Source organism: Rana temporaria, chromosome 8 (assembly GCF_905171775.1).
Source record: "Rana temporaria chromosome 8, aRanTem1.1, whole genome shotgun sequence".
Lineage (NCBI taxonomy): Eukaryota > Metazoa > Chordata > Amphibia > Anura > Ranidae > Rana > Rana temporaria.
Window position 1 is genome coordinate 34,528,706 of NC_053496.1, and position 18,269 is coordinate 34,546,974.

The window sequence follows — 18,269 nt, forward strand, 5'->3', positions numbered from 1 at the left end:
TACATGAGACCTGAGGCTCTCCTGGGTCTCTCCCTCCTGATTTTTACATGTAGGAGAGGAATGTCAGAATTGGCCTGGGTGCTCCAGAACGCCTGACGGTGCTCCCTGCATGTTGGGCCTCTGTATGTGGCCACGCTGTGTAAAAGTCTCACACATGTGAAGGTGCTCCCTGCATGTTGGGCCTCTGTATGTGGCCACGCTGTGTAAAAGTCTCACACATGTGAAGGTGCTCCCTGCATGTTGGGCCTCTGTATGTAGCCACGCTGTGTAAAAGTCTCACACATGTGAAGGTGCTCCCTGCATGTTGGGCCTCTGTATGTGGCCACGCTGTGTAAAAGTCTCACATGTGAAGGTGCTCCCTGCATGTTGGGCCTCTGTATCTGGCCACGCTGTGTAAAAGTCTCACACACGTCGTATCGCCATACTCAGGAGGAGCAGCAGAATGTGTTTTGGGGTGTCATTTGTGGTATGTAAAAGCTGTGTGTGAGAAATAACCTGCTAATATGACAGAAACCAGAATTTTATTTTAATTTTTTTACAGAATTTTCAGTCTTTTTTCTTTGATAGCGCAAAAACTAAAAAACCCAGAGGTGATCAAATACCACCAAAAGAAAGCTCTATTTGTGTGAAAAAAAGGACAAAAATTTAATATGGGTACAATGTTGCATGACTGAGTAATTGTCATTCAAATTGTTAGAGCACCGAAAGCTGAAAAATTGGTCTGGTTAGGAAGGGGGTTTAAGTGCCCAGTGGTCAAGTGGTTAAGTTGTGTTGGCTGGTGCATTTGGTGTGCCATTAAGAATGAATGTGCACATGCCCACTTGTTATAAGTGTGATTGGGGCTGACTGTCCAACTCACTTGTTTGTGACTTTGTATCTGATCGTATCAACGCATGCTAGTATAAAACAATATAAAAAATTGTCGTATCTCATTAAAAATTCATCCCAGAACAAATACAGCTTGTAAGATAAACCAATATGATGGCCGCCTCTGGGGGTGAACTCACGGAGGAACGCTGAAGGGTGACACGGGGGCTCTTCATCCTCTGTGCATGCCCTATGTATGTTGAGCCTTCAGGATGCACAAAGTCATTGGTCAGTGTGGTTATCTGCCGGCTGTCTGTGCTATAGCAAATAATGACGCTATGCCAAGAGGCTGCCAGCATCCTTGGGGGGGGGGGGGGGGGGGGGGTTATCAAAAATGGCCACCTTAGGCAGCAGCCCCCAGGGCAAAGGTAGTTTTATCAGAGCAAATTGCTTGGCGTATAGAAGAGTATATGGAGTTTATAGGGATTATATACACGCCCACACTAGGTGGTATTCCGAGGTGCTGCCATTGGGCATACACACGGTACAGTTCTTGTTTAGGAAGGTGATGCTGTACAGTGATGTCCATAATGCAGTAAATGTTCATATGGAATCCCATGTAGACTGAACCAATGCATGCAATAAGTATAATCTGAGGTCTTGTTTGGACTAGCGGTTCAGGGGGGTGATCATAATGGGCGAATTAGCTGCTTTTTTACCACCCCTCTTACAGTGGTATTAACCACTTAACCCCCGGACCATATTGCTGGTCAAAGACCAGAGCACTTTTTTGCGAGTCGGCACTGGGTTGCTTTAACTGACAATTGCGCGGTCGTGCGACGTGGCTCCCAAACAAAATTGGCGTCCTTTTTTTCCCACAAATAGAGCTTTCTTTTGGTGGTATTTGATCACCTCTGCGGTTTTTAGTTTTTGTGCTATAAACAAAAATAGAGCGACAATTTTGAAAAAAAAATGAATATTTTTTTTACTTTTTGCTATAATAAATATCCCCCAAAAAATATATAAAAAAACTATATTTTTTTCGTCAGTTTAGGCCGATACGTATTCTTCTACATATTTTTCATAAAAAAAAAAAAAAAAACTGCAGTAAGTGTATATTGATTGGTTTGCCCAAAAGTTATAGCATCTACAAAATAGGGGATAGTTTTATGGCATTTTTATTAATACATTTTTTTTTTACTAGTAATGGCGGTGATCTGCGATTTTTATTGGTACTGCGACCTTATGGCGAACACTTGGGACACTTTTGACACATTTTTGGGACCATTGGCATTTTTATAGCTATCAGTGCTATAAAAATGCATTGATTACTGTAAAAATGTCACTGGCAGGGAAGGGGTTAACACTAGGGGGGGTGATCAAGGAGTTAATTATGTTCCCTCATTGTGTTCTAACTGAAGGGGGGGGGGGTGGGACTGACTGGGGGAAATGACAGATCGCTGTTCATACATTGTATGAACACACGATCAGCCATTACCCCCCCTGAAAGAACCGGGAGCTGTGTGTTTACACACACAGCTCCCGGTTCTCGCTCTGTTGCGAGAGATCGCGGGTGCCCGGCGGTGATCGTGCTCGCCGTGCACTCGCATCGGCACCAGGAGCGAGCAGGAGGTGTGCGCTTGCACCTCGGGCAGCGCGCGTGCACCCCTAGTGGCCCAATGCAAAATCACGTAATATTACGTGATTTTGCGCAGCCGAGCCGACCTGCTGCCGTAAAACTACGGCGGGCGGTCGGCAAACGGTTAAGCTGCAATGGTAACCCAGCCATTCAATCGAATGGGGAAGCGCCACAAATGCCCCGCAACCTCATGCAATGCATGTGTTGGTGAATTTACAGGGTTAAAACGGGTGGTGAGGGGGCATCACATCGCCTCCTCAGCACCGGTCAGTCACCTCTGAAAAGCAATCCAAGTACTCATCACTTTTAAGAGGAGTGGCGGTTTTAGACACATGTCTAAACCTAGCCTTAAGGTAGCACATTCTATTTCTGTCTATTTACATACAGATTATATCTATCTACAGGTAGAAGACTGATCGTGTGTAAATACTGGGCTGTTCACAAATGTGTTTGTTCTATACACAAACTCTCTATACACACTCTGTACACACGCAGTGTACACACTTCACACACTATACACCTCCCCACCCCCACTGATCCCCGATGAAGGGTGATCTGATGACTGGTGGGGTAATGACACAGGTGGAGGAAGCACAGATCCACAGAATGGATGACACAGAAGCAGGGAGATCCTTGTACTGCAGGTCCTCAGGTACAGCTTCCTCTCCAGCAAGGAGAACAGTGAGCAGCACAGTAGTGACATCACCAAATCTAGTGAGACTAGCAATCAGAGACAGCAGTGCTTTAGACGATCTCACACTGTGGATATACAGTTGTGAAGATACAGAACAGCAGCGAACAGTATATGCACTGATATTTTCTTGGAGGAATTCAAAAGGAAAGGTATACTTTTCAAGAGCACTGCCTAGGCACAGTAACATTTCCAGAAGTTCCCTAGCACAGCGGTCGTCAACTTTTCAGACGTCACAAACCACTAAACTCACAATTTTGAATCCTGCAAACCACTAACATGAGTTTACATGCCTTACACACACAATGCTCCGTCTCTCTGCCCCCCTCCCCCTGGATCACACTGCTGCCTTATACACACACAATGCTCTGGCTTTCTGCCCCCCTTACCCTGAATCACACTGCTGCCTTACACACACAATGCTCAGTCTCTCTGCCCCCCTCCCTCTGGATCACACTGCTGCCTTACACACACAATGCTCCGTCTCTCTGCCCCCCTCCCTCTGGATCACACTGCTGCCTTATATACACAATGCTCCGGCTCTCTGCCCCCTCCCCCTGGATCACACTGCTGCCTTATATACACAATGCTCCGTCTCTCTGCCCCCCTCCCCCTGGATCACACTGCTGCCTTATACACACAATGCTCCGGCTCTCTGCCCCCCTCCCCCTGGATCACACTGCTGCCTTATACACACAATGCTCCGTCTCTCTGCCCCCCTTCCCCTGAATCACACTGCTGCCTTATACACACAATGCTCTGGCTCTCCCCCCCCCCTCCCTCTGGATCACACTGCTGCCTTATACACACAATGCTCCGGCTCTCTGCCCCCCTCCCTCTGGATCACACTGCTGCCTTATACACACAATGCTCCGTCTCTCTCTGCCCCCCTCCCCCTGGATCACACTGCTGCCTTATACACACAATGCTCCGTCTCTCTCTGCCCCCCTCCCCCTGGATCACACTGTTGCCTTATACACACAATGCTCCGTCTCTCTGCCCCCTCCCCCTGGATCACACTGCTGCCTTATACACACAATGCTCCGTCTCTCTGCCCCCCTCCCCCTGGATCACACTGCTGCCTTATACACACAATGCTCCGTCTCTCTGCCCCCCTCCCCCTGGATCACACTGCTGCCTTATACACACAATGCTCTGGCTCTCTGCCCCCCTCCCTCTGGATCACACTGCTGCCTTATATACACAATGCTCCGGCTCTCTGCCCCCCTCCCCCTGGATCACACTGCTGCCTTATACACACAATGCTCCGGCTCTCTGTCGCAAGATTTCATTCCCGCATGTCAGTCCCGACTTCAGGGGCGATTTCAGAGATATCTGTGCGGGTTTCTACACAGATGTCAATGGAAATCGCACCCTGAAATCACCAAAAGTAGTACAGAAACTACTTTTGGGAACTGGTGCGGCGCTTCAGACGCTGCCATTGCCACGGATTTGACATGTCAAATCGCATTCCAAATCGCATCAATGTGAACCAGGGCTTAAACAGAAAGTGCGATTGGGCTTTGAGTAGAAGGCTCCAAAAAACACTGGCCCAGATTCAAGAAGCAATTGCGTCTGCGTAACCATAGTTACGCAGCGCAATTGCTTACTTGCGCAGGCGTAACGACTTCTCCTGATTCAGAGAGCTCGTTACGCCGACTGCAGCCTAAGATATGCGTGGCATAAGGCTCTTATGCCCTCATATCTTAGGCTGCATTCTTACGCAGGCCGCTAGGTGGCGTTCCGGTAGTGGTCAGCATATAGTATGCAAATTGCATACTAACGCCGATTCACTACCTTACGCGAGCCCTGCGTACGCAGTTTACGTCGTTTGCGAACGTCGGTTTTTGCGTAAGGCTGCCCCTTCTAATAGCAGGGGCAGCCAATGCTAAAGTATACCCGTCGTTCCCGCGTCGCGAAATTTGAAATTTACGTCATTTGCGTAAGTGAATCGTGAATGGCGCTGGATGCCATTCACGTTCACTTTGAAGCAAATGACGTCCTTGCGACGTCATTTACCGCAATGCACGTCGGGAAAGTTTCCCGACGGAGCATGCGCCCTACGCTCGGCGCGGGAACGCGCCTAATTTAAATGATTCCCGCCCCCTACGGGATCATTTAAATTGCGCGCAATTACGCCGGGCATTTTGCAGGAATGGCCACGCAATTTACGGAAGCTACTGCTCCGTGAATCGCGGGTAGCGCAGAAAATTTGCGGGGGCGCAGGGCAAAAACGGTGCCCTGCGCCTACGTAAAAAAAGCGCAAGGCTACCTGAATCTGGGCCACTGATTTTCCAGTACTGACCACCCAGCAATGGCAGCTGGAATGTAGTAAAGATAAAAGCTAGTTCTTGTTTGACTCTTTAATGGAGTGTCGCTTGTGATGGATAAACTTTATGACATTCTTACAAGAGGTGTTGCCTTGTCACCAGGAAAGAGTAAAGGTGAAGTCGCATTTTACAAGCACTCAGTGTAATCCTGTTTTCCCTGTGAAGGTAATACAGGAAGTGTAATGTACGTCTACAGCACCTGTTCCCATCCTCTTATATCTTCCTGGGACTAGAAGACTGAAAAGGACACAAGTGAGACGTAACATGTTAGGCCTGGGTCACACCGACTTTGAAATCACACTACTTCAGTGCGATTTCAAAGCCGCACATCAGTGCTATTTGCACTGCGGATTTCATTGCGGCTTGCAACTTTATTTAACAGAAGTCTATGCAAGTCGCTAAGAATTTGGTAAAAAGTAGTGCCGGAACCTTTTTTATAATCACTGCGACAAGAGTTGCGGCAATACGAATGGGTCCATTGCCGGCAATGGGGTGCGACTTGTCATGGGATTTGGAACTGTCGAGTCGCACCGGCGACCAATCTCATTTCAAAAATCGTTTTAATATTTGACATTTACAACTTTCTTTAACCACTTGACCCCAGGACAGTTTTACTCCCCTTCATGACCAGGTCATTTTTTGTGATTTGGCACTGCGTTACTTTAACTGACAACTGCGCGGGCGTGCGACGTTGTGCCCAAAAAAAAATGGAATTTTCTCCCCACAAATAGAGCTTTCTTTGGTGGTATTTGATCACCTCTGCAGTTTTTATTTTTTGCATTATAAAAAAAAAAAATAACGACACTTTTGAAAAATAGTTTTTACTTTCTGATATATAAAGTGTGAATGGAGTCTGACCCTTTTACAAAATCGGGAGGCACTGTGGCACCATGCAGTTTGCTCCTTGAAAATACACATGCGCTAGCAGGGGTCTCCAAACATTCTAAACAAGGGGGGGGTTTATTGTCCTTCAGACTATTGGAGGGCCGGACTTTGGCCAGCGGGAGTGAACATTTTCCTGGCATCGGTGGGAGTAAACATCTGGTATCATAGGGAGAAATAGTGCCCCATTGCTGGTATCATAGGGAGAAATAGTGCCCAATTAGTGGTGAAATGGTGCTCCATTGTTGGTGTCAGTGGGAGAAATAGTGCTCCATTGTCGGTGTCAGATGGCAGAATAGTGTCTCGTATCATTGGGAGGGATAGTGCTCCAAGGGCCGTATAAAGGCAAGCAAAGGGCCCCGGGGCCGCAGTTTGGAGACCACTGCGCTAGAAGACGCACAGGGGTGGCATTGACACTTAGGGACCCATTCACACTTGTGCGACTTGTCATGCGACTTTGACATGAAAAGTCACATTACAAGTTGCAGCCCATTGGTTGCAGTGGCACCCGTTCAGATCGGTGTGACTTAAAGTTGCAGCAAATTCGAAGAAGTTGCCTGCATTACTTTGGTGCAGCTTTTGATGCGACTTTGGTCTAGACGTTGTAAAGTCGGATCAAAATTGTACCAAAAGTCGCACTGGAAAAGCGACTAATGTGAATGGAACCCACACCCAATTATATTTAATGAAATAAAGGGAATTTCATTTGCCCTCTCCAGTGTGCTCTTCTCTCACTAAACACTTACATTTGTAGGTAGAAAAAATGGCTAGTGTAAAAAAACTGCATTTTCCCGCACCTGGGGAGCTGCAGATGAGACTCACAGCCGGCCATGGAAGTGAACGTCCCTGTGCTCCTGTACTCTGCTCACTTTTTTATTATTACGTTTATAAATGGAAGCGATCCGTTGGCAGGGTGGCTGCAGCCGTCCTCCTGGCAGGGATGGAGTTTGCCCCCCTCAGTGATCGGTCAGCAGTTGGGCTGATGGGAGCGGAGGGTTGGAATGCACAGCGTTAGGTGGGGTGGAAATCCTTGCATGTGTTCTCAGCAGCAGCTGCAGTCGCCTCTCACACAGAGCAGAGTCCACTACACAAGGCAGCCTGTCCCTGCCGGCAGCAGACAGGATTTACCCACACCTCCTCGTCTCACAACCATTCACGCCAACGCACCCTCTCCCATTGTCACCTTCTCGCCACCCATCCGGTGATCCGCGCCAAGGGGAGCGAGCCGGCTGAGTAATTGAGGATTGGAGGAACGCTGAGCGAGTGCCGAGGGTCATGGTGAAAGACGAAGCAGGTAACTGAATTCTTCTGTTCTGTAAGGGCTCATTCCTGCTAAAAAAGTAAAAGATCGCATGGCCTTGGCTTCTAACATTGTTTTCAGGGGTACGGGTGTGTTCCCGAAAAGTGGCATTCCTTTGGGATTCACGGTGGAGCAAGAGAAATGCAAATATAGCGGGCGATCAAGTAGATCTAGACCCCAACTGGATGATCTATAGTTTGCTCTGTGAACCGTTTATCGTAATTTATTTTTGTCATAAATAGATCTATCTATCTATCTATCTATCTATCTATCTATCTATCTATCTATCTATCTATCTATCTATCATTATTATTATTATTATTATTTCTATCTATCTATATATTATTATTATTATTATTATTATTATTATTATTATTATATCTATCTATTATTTTTATTATTATTATTATTATTATTTCTATCTATCTATATATTATTATTATTATTATTATATCTATCTATTATTTTTATTATTATTATTGTTTCTATCTATCTATATATTATTATTATTATTATATCTATCTATTATTTTTATTATTATTATTATTTCTATCTATCTATTATTATTTCTATCTATCTATTATTATTTCTATATATCTATTATTATTTCTATCTATTATTATTATATCTATCTATCTATCTATCTATCTATCTATCTATCTATCTATCTATCTATCTATCTATCTATCATTATTAATATTATATCTATCTATTATTTTTATTATTATTATTCTATCTATCTATCTATCTATCTATCTATCTATCTATCTATCTATCTATCTATCTATCTATCTATCTATCTATCTATCTATCTATCATATGCTATATATACACAGGTATACTATTGAAAACTCCTTTTGAATGGACATTAACATGCTAATGCTTATATAGGATTTGAATGTATAGCTGAACTTCAAAATAGGCAATACTTGTAGTAGGGTTAAATGCTCATTTTTGCCTAGGATACCCATAAACACTTTTACTTCCCTAAGTTCCCTTATCACTCTCTCCCCTGACTGGCGCTCACCTGGCGCTATCTTTGGTAAAGTTGTTGATTTGTTCTGAATGGGACAGCTGTAATTGCTCATTGTATGGTATATGCGGCTCTGATCCCTGCTTAGTAGTGATGCACAGTGACTGTGCTTTCCTGTTCTTTTCTCTCACTCCACTCTCACTGTCTGAGATTTAATGCACTTTCTATGTGATATGACCTGTACTGTTATCTCTGACCCAAACCATTGATAAACAACTACTGGTTAGGGATGTAAAGATTTGGCAATGTTGTGTGAGTGATTCTTGTTAATATCAAGTTTATTATATATATGATTAAGCACTGAGTTACAGTGTGAAACGCGTCAGCTTTCATCTTTTTTTTTTGCTGTGGCATGTATTTTTGTGATTTGATTTTACAAAAAAAGGAACATTTTTTGGAGTGCGGCTGTCCAAACCTTCTTTCGTATTTCTGCATTATCATTTGCATTGCCAGCACCCGTGGTTTTGGATCCAGTGAGGAGGTTCATCTACTACACCTGAGCGGTTACTCCCTTCTCTAATGATACACTGACACTCAGGGGTCCTGAAAAATGACACACTGACACTTGAGGGTCCCAGAACAACGACACACTGACACTTGAGGTTCTCAGAACAACGACACACTGACACTTGAGGGTCCCAGAACAATGATATACTAACATTGGGGTTTTGCAGTGATTTCCGAGAATCTGTCACATGACAATTGAGAACTAAGATTAAATATTAGGACACACAAACGCACTGTGCGTTTTGGCGCAGGCAGAATCGCATCTATTCCAAATCATCTAACCTGAACGGGGCCTAAGGCTGCATTCACACTTAGCGATTTGGAATCACTTGCAGAATTGCTGGTGACGTGCGTTTAGGTGCCGTTATTCATTAATGGCACCCCAAACGCGGTACAATTCTGCTGCAATTGTCACACAATAGAATTGAACACCAATCTCTGTAAAAATCACAAATCACGCTAAGGTTGTCGCCCCAAAAAGGAGCAGGAGCTTCTTTTGGGTGACAAGCGTGCATAGGACAGCCCGTTGAAGTGAAGGACTGCCCTATGCTCCACATGCGTTTACACATGTAATTCATACTTTAACCACTTGAGCACCGGAACGTTTTGCCCTCTTCATGACCAGAGCATGTTTTGCTATTTGGCACTGCGTTACTTTAACTGCTAATTGCGCGGTCGTGCAACGATGTACCCAAATTAAATTTATATCATTTTTTCACACAAATAGAGCTTTCTTTTGGTGGTATTTAATCACCCCTGGGGTTTTATTTTTTCATTATATAAATGCAAAAGGATGGAAAATTTTGAAATTTTTTTTTTTTTTTTTTTCTGTTATAAGAAATATCCAATAAAAAAATTTCTTCATAAATTGAGGCCCAAATGTATTCTGCTACATGACTTTGGTAAAAATCCCAATAAGTGTATATTAATTGATTTGTGTAAAAGTTGTAGCGTCTACAAACTATGGGGGCTATACTGGGATTTTTTTTTTATACTAGTAATGGAGGTGATCAGCGACTTATAATGGGACTGTGAAAATGTGGTGGACAATCTGACACTAAATGGCAACTGACTGACACTGAGTTTACCAGTAATCAGTGATAATACTGTACACTGTTATTGTACTAATGACACATTGTATGGGCACAAATTGCACCGCAAAGTATCAGTTTTACATAGTTAGTCAGGTTGAAAAAAGTCCATCCGGTTCAAGCATAAAAAAGTTTTGGGTATTGGAACATTTTCATGAGAACTCCTGAAAATACTCGGTATTGGCACCAGTGCATCCCTAGTTGTTAGTAAACACAGGGCTCTGTGCTGTGATTCGCTAAGCCAATCAGCAGGTCGCCGCCATAAATCTTTGGCTGGGACCTGCTGATCGACTTGTGCTGTACCAAATGACAGCACAGAGCGGGGGGGGGGGGGGGGGTTGGGGGAATATGTGCGCACCCTATACCTGATAATGCCAGATCATGTATATATGTACGTGATCCAGTGCAGCGGAGTCACCAGTCCGCAGAGTATATACTGTGGGTGGGCCTTAGGGCCAGTTCACACCATAGAAACGCAGTCCGGATGCGTTCCAGATGCTTTTCTGCATGTGCATTTTTTATGTGTTTCGATGCGTTCCAGTGCATTTTTAATGCGTTTTTGGTGCAGTCCAGTGCATTCCCCCCCCCCCCTCTTTTTTAATTTTAAGCGCCAGTTCACACCATAGAAATGCAGTCCGGATGCATTCCAGATGCTTTTCTGCATGCGCCTTTTTTACATGTTTTTGATGCAGTCCAGTGCATTTTTCCCTCCTCTTTTTTCTTAACTTTAAATGAGGACATGTGTGTTCCAGTGCGTTTTTATTGCGCTTAGGTGCGTTTCGGTGCTTCAAAGTGCCTTTTTGATGCGTTTTACATAATTTCAGTACAGGTGAAATGCATGTTCTAGGGCTGGGAAAAAAATCGATTTGATTTAAAATTTTGATTAAAAAAAATAAAAATATCGCAGATTTTTTTAAGGGGAAAAAATCGCCCAGCTCTAGCATGGTCTACTTTTTTTTTCTGCCACTGGAACTGCGAGAACTGGTGTGAACTATGCCATTGAATACCATATAACCTACTTTCCATGCATTTTTGATGCAGAGAAAAGCGCACTGGACTGCACGTGGTGAGAACTGGTTCTTAATACGGACATGTGTGTTCCAGTGCATTTTTGATGCATTTACAGCGTTCCAGTGCAGGAAAAATGCAGCATGTTCTACTGTTTTTTCTGGAACTGGAATGCACTGGTGTGAACTATGCCATTGAGAACCATATAACCTACTTTCCATGCGTTTTTGATAAAAACGCACTGGACTGCATGTGGCGTGAACTGGTCTTCAAGCAGTTAAGAATTTTGAGTGGGAATGCTCGTTCCTGCTATGCGAGGTCTGAACGGCGCCTATAAGTGATCAGCTGGCACCATTACAAGAAAGCCGATCGCCGGGTGAGAAAAGAGGAGCAGGATCCCGGTGTTACCACTTTCTGATTGGATGGTTTAATACATACGTTGGTCAGAAATTGGTTAAACAATATAAAAATAGATGACACATAAATGCGACAAGCTTTATAGATTATATTTGGGGTAAAAACATTGCACACCGAGGTGTATATGTGTGTATATATATATATATATATATATATATATATACCATGATATGGTGAACATATACCATGAATGATGACATCATTGATAATAATAATAAATGATAATAATCCTGATGTGAATGTAGAATAATAAAATCCTGCCTTATGGGGGCGCCGCATATGACAGACGACTCGGGGGGGGGGGGGGTCATGTTACCACCAGCTGGGATGACACATGTGGGGGCGGGGCCCCACTCTCTGTGGTCACCTCCATGTGTCACACATGCTGCACATACATGAGATGGATTGTGTGTCCAGTATGTCAGGAATGTCTCTATCTCACTCCGGGGGCCCCAATGTGACACATCACAGGCCGGGCGATGGCAGCGATGACAGCTATGCAGGAACACAACTCTGCGCGTTGTATTTTGGGAGGGTCCCTCTTCATTCTCATCCATTGTTTTTTTATATATTCTCTTCTAATTTGTATAGAATCAGATGGTGTTGATGACTGTGCCAGATGGTGTTGATGACTGTGCCTACTGTTGGTGTGAGTCTATGGGGCAGATTTTCAGCTACTTCCTGTGTAGTCACCAGGACAGGAGACCAGGGGAAGCGCCCCAACAGGGACAGAGATAACAATACAAATCTTGTCAGCAGTCCTATCTCTTCTCCACACCTTCTAAAAATAAAGGGTTTTAGGAAAATATAAAGGGGCAGATCCACAAAGAGAGTACGCCGGCGTATCTACTGATACGTCGGCGTACTTTCAAATTTCCCGCTTCGTATCTTTAGTTTGAATCCTCAAACCAAGATACGACGGCATCTGGGTTAGATCCGACAGGCGTATGGCTTCGTACGCCTTCGGATCTTAGATGCAATACTTCGGCGTCCGCTGGGTGGAGTTCTCGTCGTTTTCCGCGTCGAGTATGCAAATTACGAACGTACGAGCGGCCGTCGCATTCTTTTACGTCGTCTCTAGTCGGCTTTTTCCGGCGTATAGTTAAAGCTGCTGTTTTGCGGCGTATAGTTAGACTTGCCATGTTAAGTATGGCCGTCGTTCTCCGCGGTTTTTTTTGTTTGCGTAAGTCGTCCGTGAATCGCGGGATGGACGTAATTTACGTCCAAGTCTAAACAATGACGTCCTTGCGACGTCATTTTGCGCAATGCACGGCGGGAAATTTAGGGACGGCGCATGCGCAGTTCGTTCGGCGCGGGGACGCGCTTCATTTAAATGAAACGCGCCCCCTACCCGCCCAACTTGAATTCCGCGACCGTTACGCCGCTTGAGATACACTACGCCGCCGTAACTTACGGCGCAAAATCTTTATGGATTCGAACCAAAGCCAGGTAAGGTACGGCGGCGTAGCGTATCTCAGATAGGATGCGCCGGGGCAGATCTTTGTGGATCTGCCCCACAGAGTTTTTTAAATCTGAACTCTGGCCTTTCCTTCAACCTTAAAGTCTTACTCCACAGTTATACAAACTCCTCTCCTGTACTGAAATCACTTCCTGCGCACGGTCAGCTTCTCAGAATGTACATTAGAACCTACGGCAAATCAGATAGAGCCCGTCTCTTTTCCTGGCTGGTGGACATCCAGCATCATCTAGCCCTTTCCTCCCCGGCCTGACTGTCCCTGGCCTTTCATTCTTTGGATTTCAGTTCTTTCAATCATGGAGGCTTAGCATCACATATAGGTGAATATGGTTAAATGATGAGCGCAAAAATAAGTGAATGGTGAATAAACAAACAATAATATATATGGATAAGATCCCCAATGAAGGGGAATAAGCCAATAGGTGAATGAATTAAGTTCTAAATAAAGATACCATAATCACTCAAATCACTGTGACAGTGATGAACAAACAATAAATCAAAGTGTCCTGTGTTGTAAAAATGAAGGAAGAAAATAAATGTCCCAAAGTGATCAACCATAAACTTGTGCATCCAAATAAAAGTGTTTAAACACGATCCCACCGGCAGCTGGGCTCACGGAGCGCTTACCTTCCTGATGTGTAAAAACAGCGTGTGGATACTCAGATGGAGACTTAAAGGACTTCCCTCTGCTCGGACGAGCTAATACGATCCTCTGTGTTTTTGCCTGGAGAACGTCCACCCTCACTGTATGTGGTCCGGGCCTGTGTATCACGGCTCCATCTATGATCTGTCACCCCAGGATTCTGCCTCCACCGCTCTGCCCTTTGTATACAACACGTGTCAATTAGTCCAGGGTTTCCATTAAATACATTTTCACAGATGTCTCCTTTCTCAACATGTTTCACATATCCAGCTTCATCAGGAGAAAAGGGAGAAGGATATTAGCCCTATGAAGGTGTACTGGAGTCGCTCTTCAGATGACTATGTTGGTGACAGATGGACCGTTCCACGCCCGACCAGTTCAGTTTAAGGTATGCGGTTGTAACTTAGTACCCACGCCCCGACATGTTTCATCATACTGATTTAATCATGCTGATTAAATCAGTATGATGAAACATGTCGGGGCGTGGGTACTAAGTTACAACCGCATACCTTAAACTGAACTGGTCGGGCGTGGAACGGTCCATCTGTCACCAACATAGTCATCTGAAGAGCGACTCCAGTACACCTTCATAGGGCTAATATCCTTCTCCCTTTTCTCCTGATGAAGCTGGATATGTGAAACATGTTGAGAAAGGAGACATCTGTGAAAATGTATTTAATGGAAACCCTGGACTAATTGACACGTGTTGTATACAAAGGGCAGAGCGGTGGAGGCAGAATCCTGGGGTGACAGATCATAGATGGAGCCGTGATACACAGGCCCGGACCACATACAGTGAGGGTGGACGTTCTCCAGGCAAAAACACAGAGGATCGTATTAGCTCGTCCGAGCAGAGGGAAGTCCTTTAAGTCTCCATCTGAGTATCCACACGCTGTTTTTACACATCAGGAAGGTAAGCGCTCCGTGAGCCCAGCTGCCGGTGGGATCGTGTTTAAACACTTTTATTTGGATGCACAAGTTTATGGTTGATCACTTTGGGACATTTATTTTCTTCCTTCATTTTTACAACACAGGACACTTTGATTTATTGTTTGTTCATCACTGTCACAGTGATTTGAGTGATTATGGTATCTTTATTTAGAACTTAATTCATTCACCTATTGGCTTATTCCCCTTCATTGGGGATCTTATCCATATATATTATTGTTTGTTTATTCACCATTCACTTATTTTTGCGCTCATCATTTAACCATATTCATTTTATATTTTTTGTCGTTAGTACATTGTAGATTTGAGCTGCATTTATTAATTTACTCACACCATTGTTTCTACAATTTTATTCCTCACGTTGAGAGTATTGGCCAGCGCTTTAGTTTCCCCCTTTTATACACGTTTATCACATATAGGTGTTACCTAGGGCAGATCTTAAAGGAGAGGAGACTTTGATTGAGATGCATGACACAATGGGCTCAGTGCCTCTATCCCTGTATATATGCAATAAGAGAAGAGAGGTTGGGACTTTGAATGGTGTGCATGCAAAACAATGGGTAAATAGTGTGGATTAGCCATACACATATAGAAGACAGTGATATTAGAAGCGGTTTTGTTGAACAGCCTTATCAACAAAATGTAGAAAAATACATATAAACAGTACATGCATACCCCGCTTTACGTACCCTCACTTTACATACAGTACACTCATGGGTATGGACACATTGGCGTCTATGGGAAATCTTGGTCAGCTTGACATGGCACTGCTCCCGGTTTTAACCGTGGCGTCTATGGGAAATCTTGATCAGCTTGACATGGCACTGCTCCTGGTTTTAACCTTGGCGTCTATGGGAAATCTTGATCGGCTTGACATGGCACTACTCCCGGTTTTAACCTTGGCGTCTATGGGAAATCTTGATTGGCTTGACATGGCACTACTCCCAGTTTTAACCTTGGCGTCTATGGGAAATCTTGGTCAGCTTGACATGGCACTGCTCCTGGTTTTAACCTTGGCATCTATGGGAAATCTTGATCAGCTTGACATGGCACTGCTCCTGGTTTTAACCTTGGCGTCTATGAGAAATCTTGGTCAGCTTGACATGGCATTACTCCTGTTTATTTTTTTTTGTATAATCTGTATTTATTGAAATGAACAAACAAAACAGAGAAGAGATACATATGGCATATACGGACCACAGCGAGCATACAATCATACTACTCCTGGTTTTAACCTTGGCGTCTATGGGAAATCTTGATCGGCTTGACATGGCACTACTCCCGGTTTTAACCTTGTCATCTATAGGAAATCTTGATCAGCTTGACATGGCACTGCTCCTGGTTTTAACCTTGGCATCTATGGGAAATCTTGATCGGCTTGACATGGCACTACTCCCGGTTTTAACCTTGGCGTCTATGGGAAATCTTGATTGGCTTGACATGGCACTACTCCCAGTTTTAATCTTGGCGTCTATGGGAAATCTTGGTCTGCTTGACACGGCACTGCTTCTGGTTTTAACCTTGGCGTCTATGGGAAATCTTGATCAGCTTGACATGGCACTACTCCCGGTGTTAACCTTGGCATCTATGGGAAATCTTGATCAGCTTGACATGGCACTGCTCCCGGTTTTAACCTTGGCGTCTATGGGAAATCTTGATTGGCTTGACATGGCACTGCTCCTGGTTTTAACCTTGGCATCTATGGGAAATCTTGATCGGCTTGACATGACACTACTCCTGGTTTTAACCTTGGCGTCTATGGGAAATCTTGATCGGCTTGACATGGCACTACTCCCAGTTTTACCCTTGGCGTCTATGGGAAATATTGGTCAGCTTGACATGGCACTGCTCCTGGTTTTAACCTTGGCGTCTATGGGAAATCTTGGTCAGCTTGACATGGCACTACTCCCGTTAATTTTTTTTTTGTATAATCTGTATTTATTGAAATTAACAAACAAAACAGAGAAGAGATACATATGGCATATACGGACCACAGCGAGCATACAATCATACTACTCCTGGTTTTAACCTTGGCGTCTATGGGAAATCTTGGTCAGCTTGACATGGCACTGCTTCCGTTTTTAACCTTGGCGTCTATGGTAAATCTTGATCAGCTTGACATGGCACTGCTCCCGGTTTTAACCTTGGCGTTTATGGGAAATCTTGATCGGCTTGACATGGCACTACTCCCGGTTTTAACCTTGGTGTCTATGGGAAATCTTGATTGGCTTGACATGGTGCTGCTCCCAGTTTTTAACCTTGGCATCTAGGGGGAATCTTGATCAGCTTGACATGGTGCTACTCCCGGTTTTTAACCTTGGCGTCTAGGGGAAATCTTGATCAGCTTGACATGGCACTGCTCCCAGTTTGTAACATTGGCGTCTATGGGAACACTTGGTCAGCTTGACATGGAACTGCTCCCGAACCATAAGTGACAGGGACACCAAACTTGGGGGGCACCGAGAGGAGACCCAGGACTACAGCATATTCAATTTTGGGGTCAGCTTGCCTGGGTAATCAGTTATGCCTGTAAATGGCTATTGCAATGCAGTACATGCATTGAGAAGTAAACAAGGGTATTGCTTCACTTTAAGTACATTTTCGTTTTTACATACATGCTCTGGTCCCATTGTGTACTTAAAATTGGGGTTTGCCTGTAATTCATACAAATAATAAAAACATTGCCCCAATGATTCTATCAGAGCAAACACACTGTGACAAGTGTACATTGGATTGAGAGCTGACAATGTAGGTACATGTTGGAACAATACAATAAAATTCATGATTGACAAAGGTTCCATATATCATATAAAGCATATATACACATGATTGTAGTAATTGCAACCTATAGGGCTCAACGCATTTCGTGGAACAATTATACTTTATCAGGAGGAGGTGCAATATATGTAACTGTTAAAATATATAAAGTTCATGTGCGTGTAAAGGCAAGCGTCCCAATACTTTTGGCAATATATTGTTGGGATTTGTAGTTCTACAGCAGGTTTCATACAGTACAGCTGATTGTATGAACTGGAATTTGGAAGACACTTGGGCTCTGACGTTTACCTGGCAGGCTGAATGCTGGGCTGGGCCTGGTATCTCTCTGGTTTATAGGGCGGTATGGCAGATGATTGATGCATGATGCATTACATGATAGGAGATAACATTGCAGCTCCATTACTGGCGCTGTGTGAGAAGTGGGCGCGCTCGGCGTATCTCCCGTGTCACCGACGGAATACACCTTTGCTCTTTGACTTGTGATAAACATTGCCGATAATGCTGGAAACTTTTTCTTTCCTGCAACATGTAAGCTGACGGCGATCAACGATTTTCTGCTGCGCCATGAATAGACTATCGCTGCTTTTGGCCGTATGTAGAATCTTCCATATTACCCCTTATTATCCGTGTCATAGGTTTCAAGGTTAAAATGCAGATTAAGGACACATGTCCTAAAACATTTTATAGTACTATGATCCAATAAAATGGAGGTCTGTAT

At 44.2% G+C, this 18,269-nt stretch overlaps 1 protein-coding gene across 20 annotated transcripts in view; it reads left to right on the plus strand.

The window, feature by feature from the left end:
- The first annotated feature begins 7,417 nt into the window (after positions 1-7,417).
- Positions 7,418-18,269, plus strand: part of ABLIM1 (actin binding LIM protein 1) — a 297,962-nt gene continuing 287,110 nt past the window's right edge. For 6 of the 20 annotated variants that reach the window (XM_040361538.1, XM_040361543.1, XM_040361546.1 and 3 more), the window contains exon 1: positions 7,422-7,643. In XM_040361538.1, coding sequence (XP_040217472.1) covers positions 7,625-7,643 — 19 coding nt within the window. In that variant the 5' untranslated portion in view covers positions 7,422-7,624. Of the gene's footprint in view, positions 7,644-18,269 lie in introns of all 20 variants that reach the window. The other 14 variants (XM_040361547.1, XM_040361548.1, XM_040361551.1 and 11 more) reach the window with 12 other exon arrangements.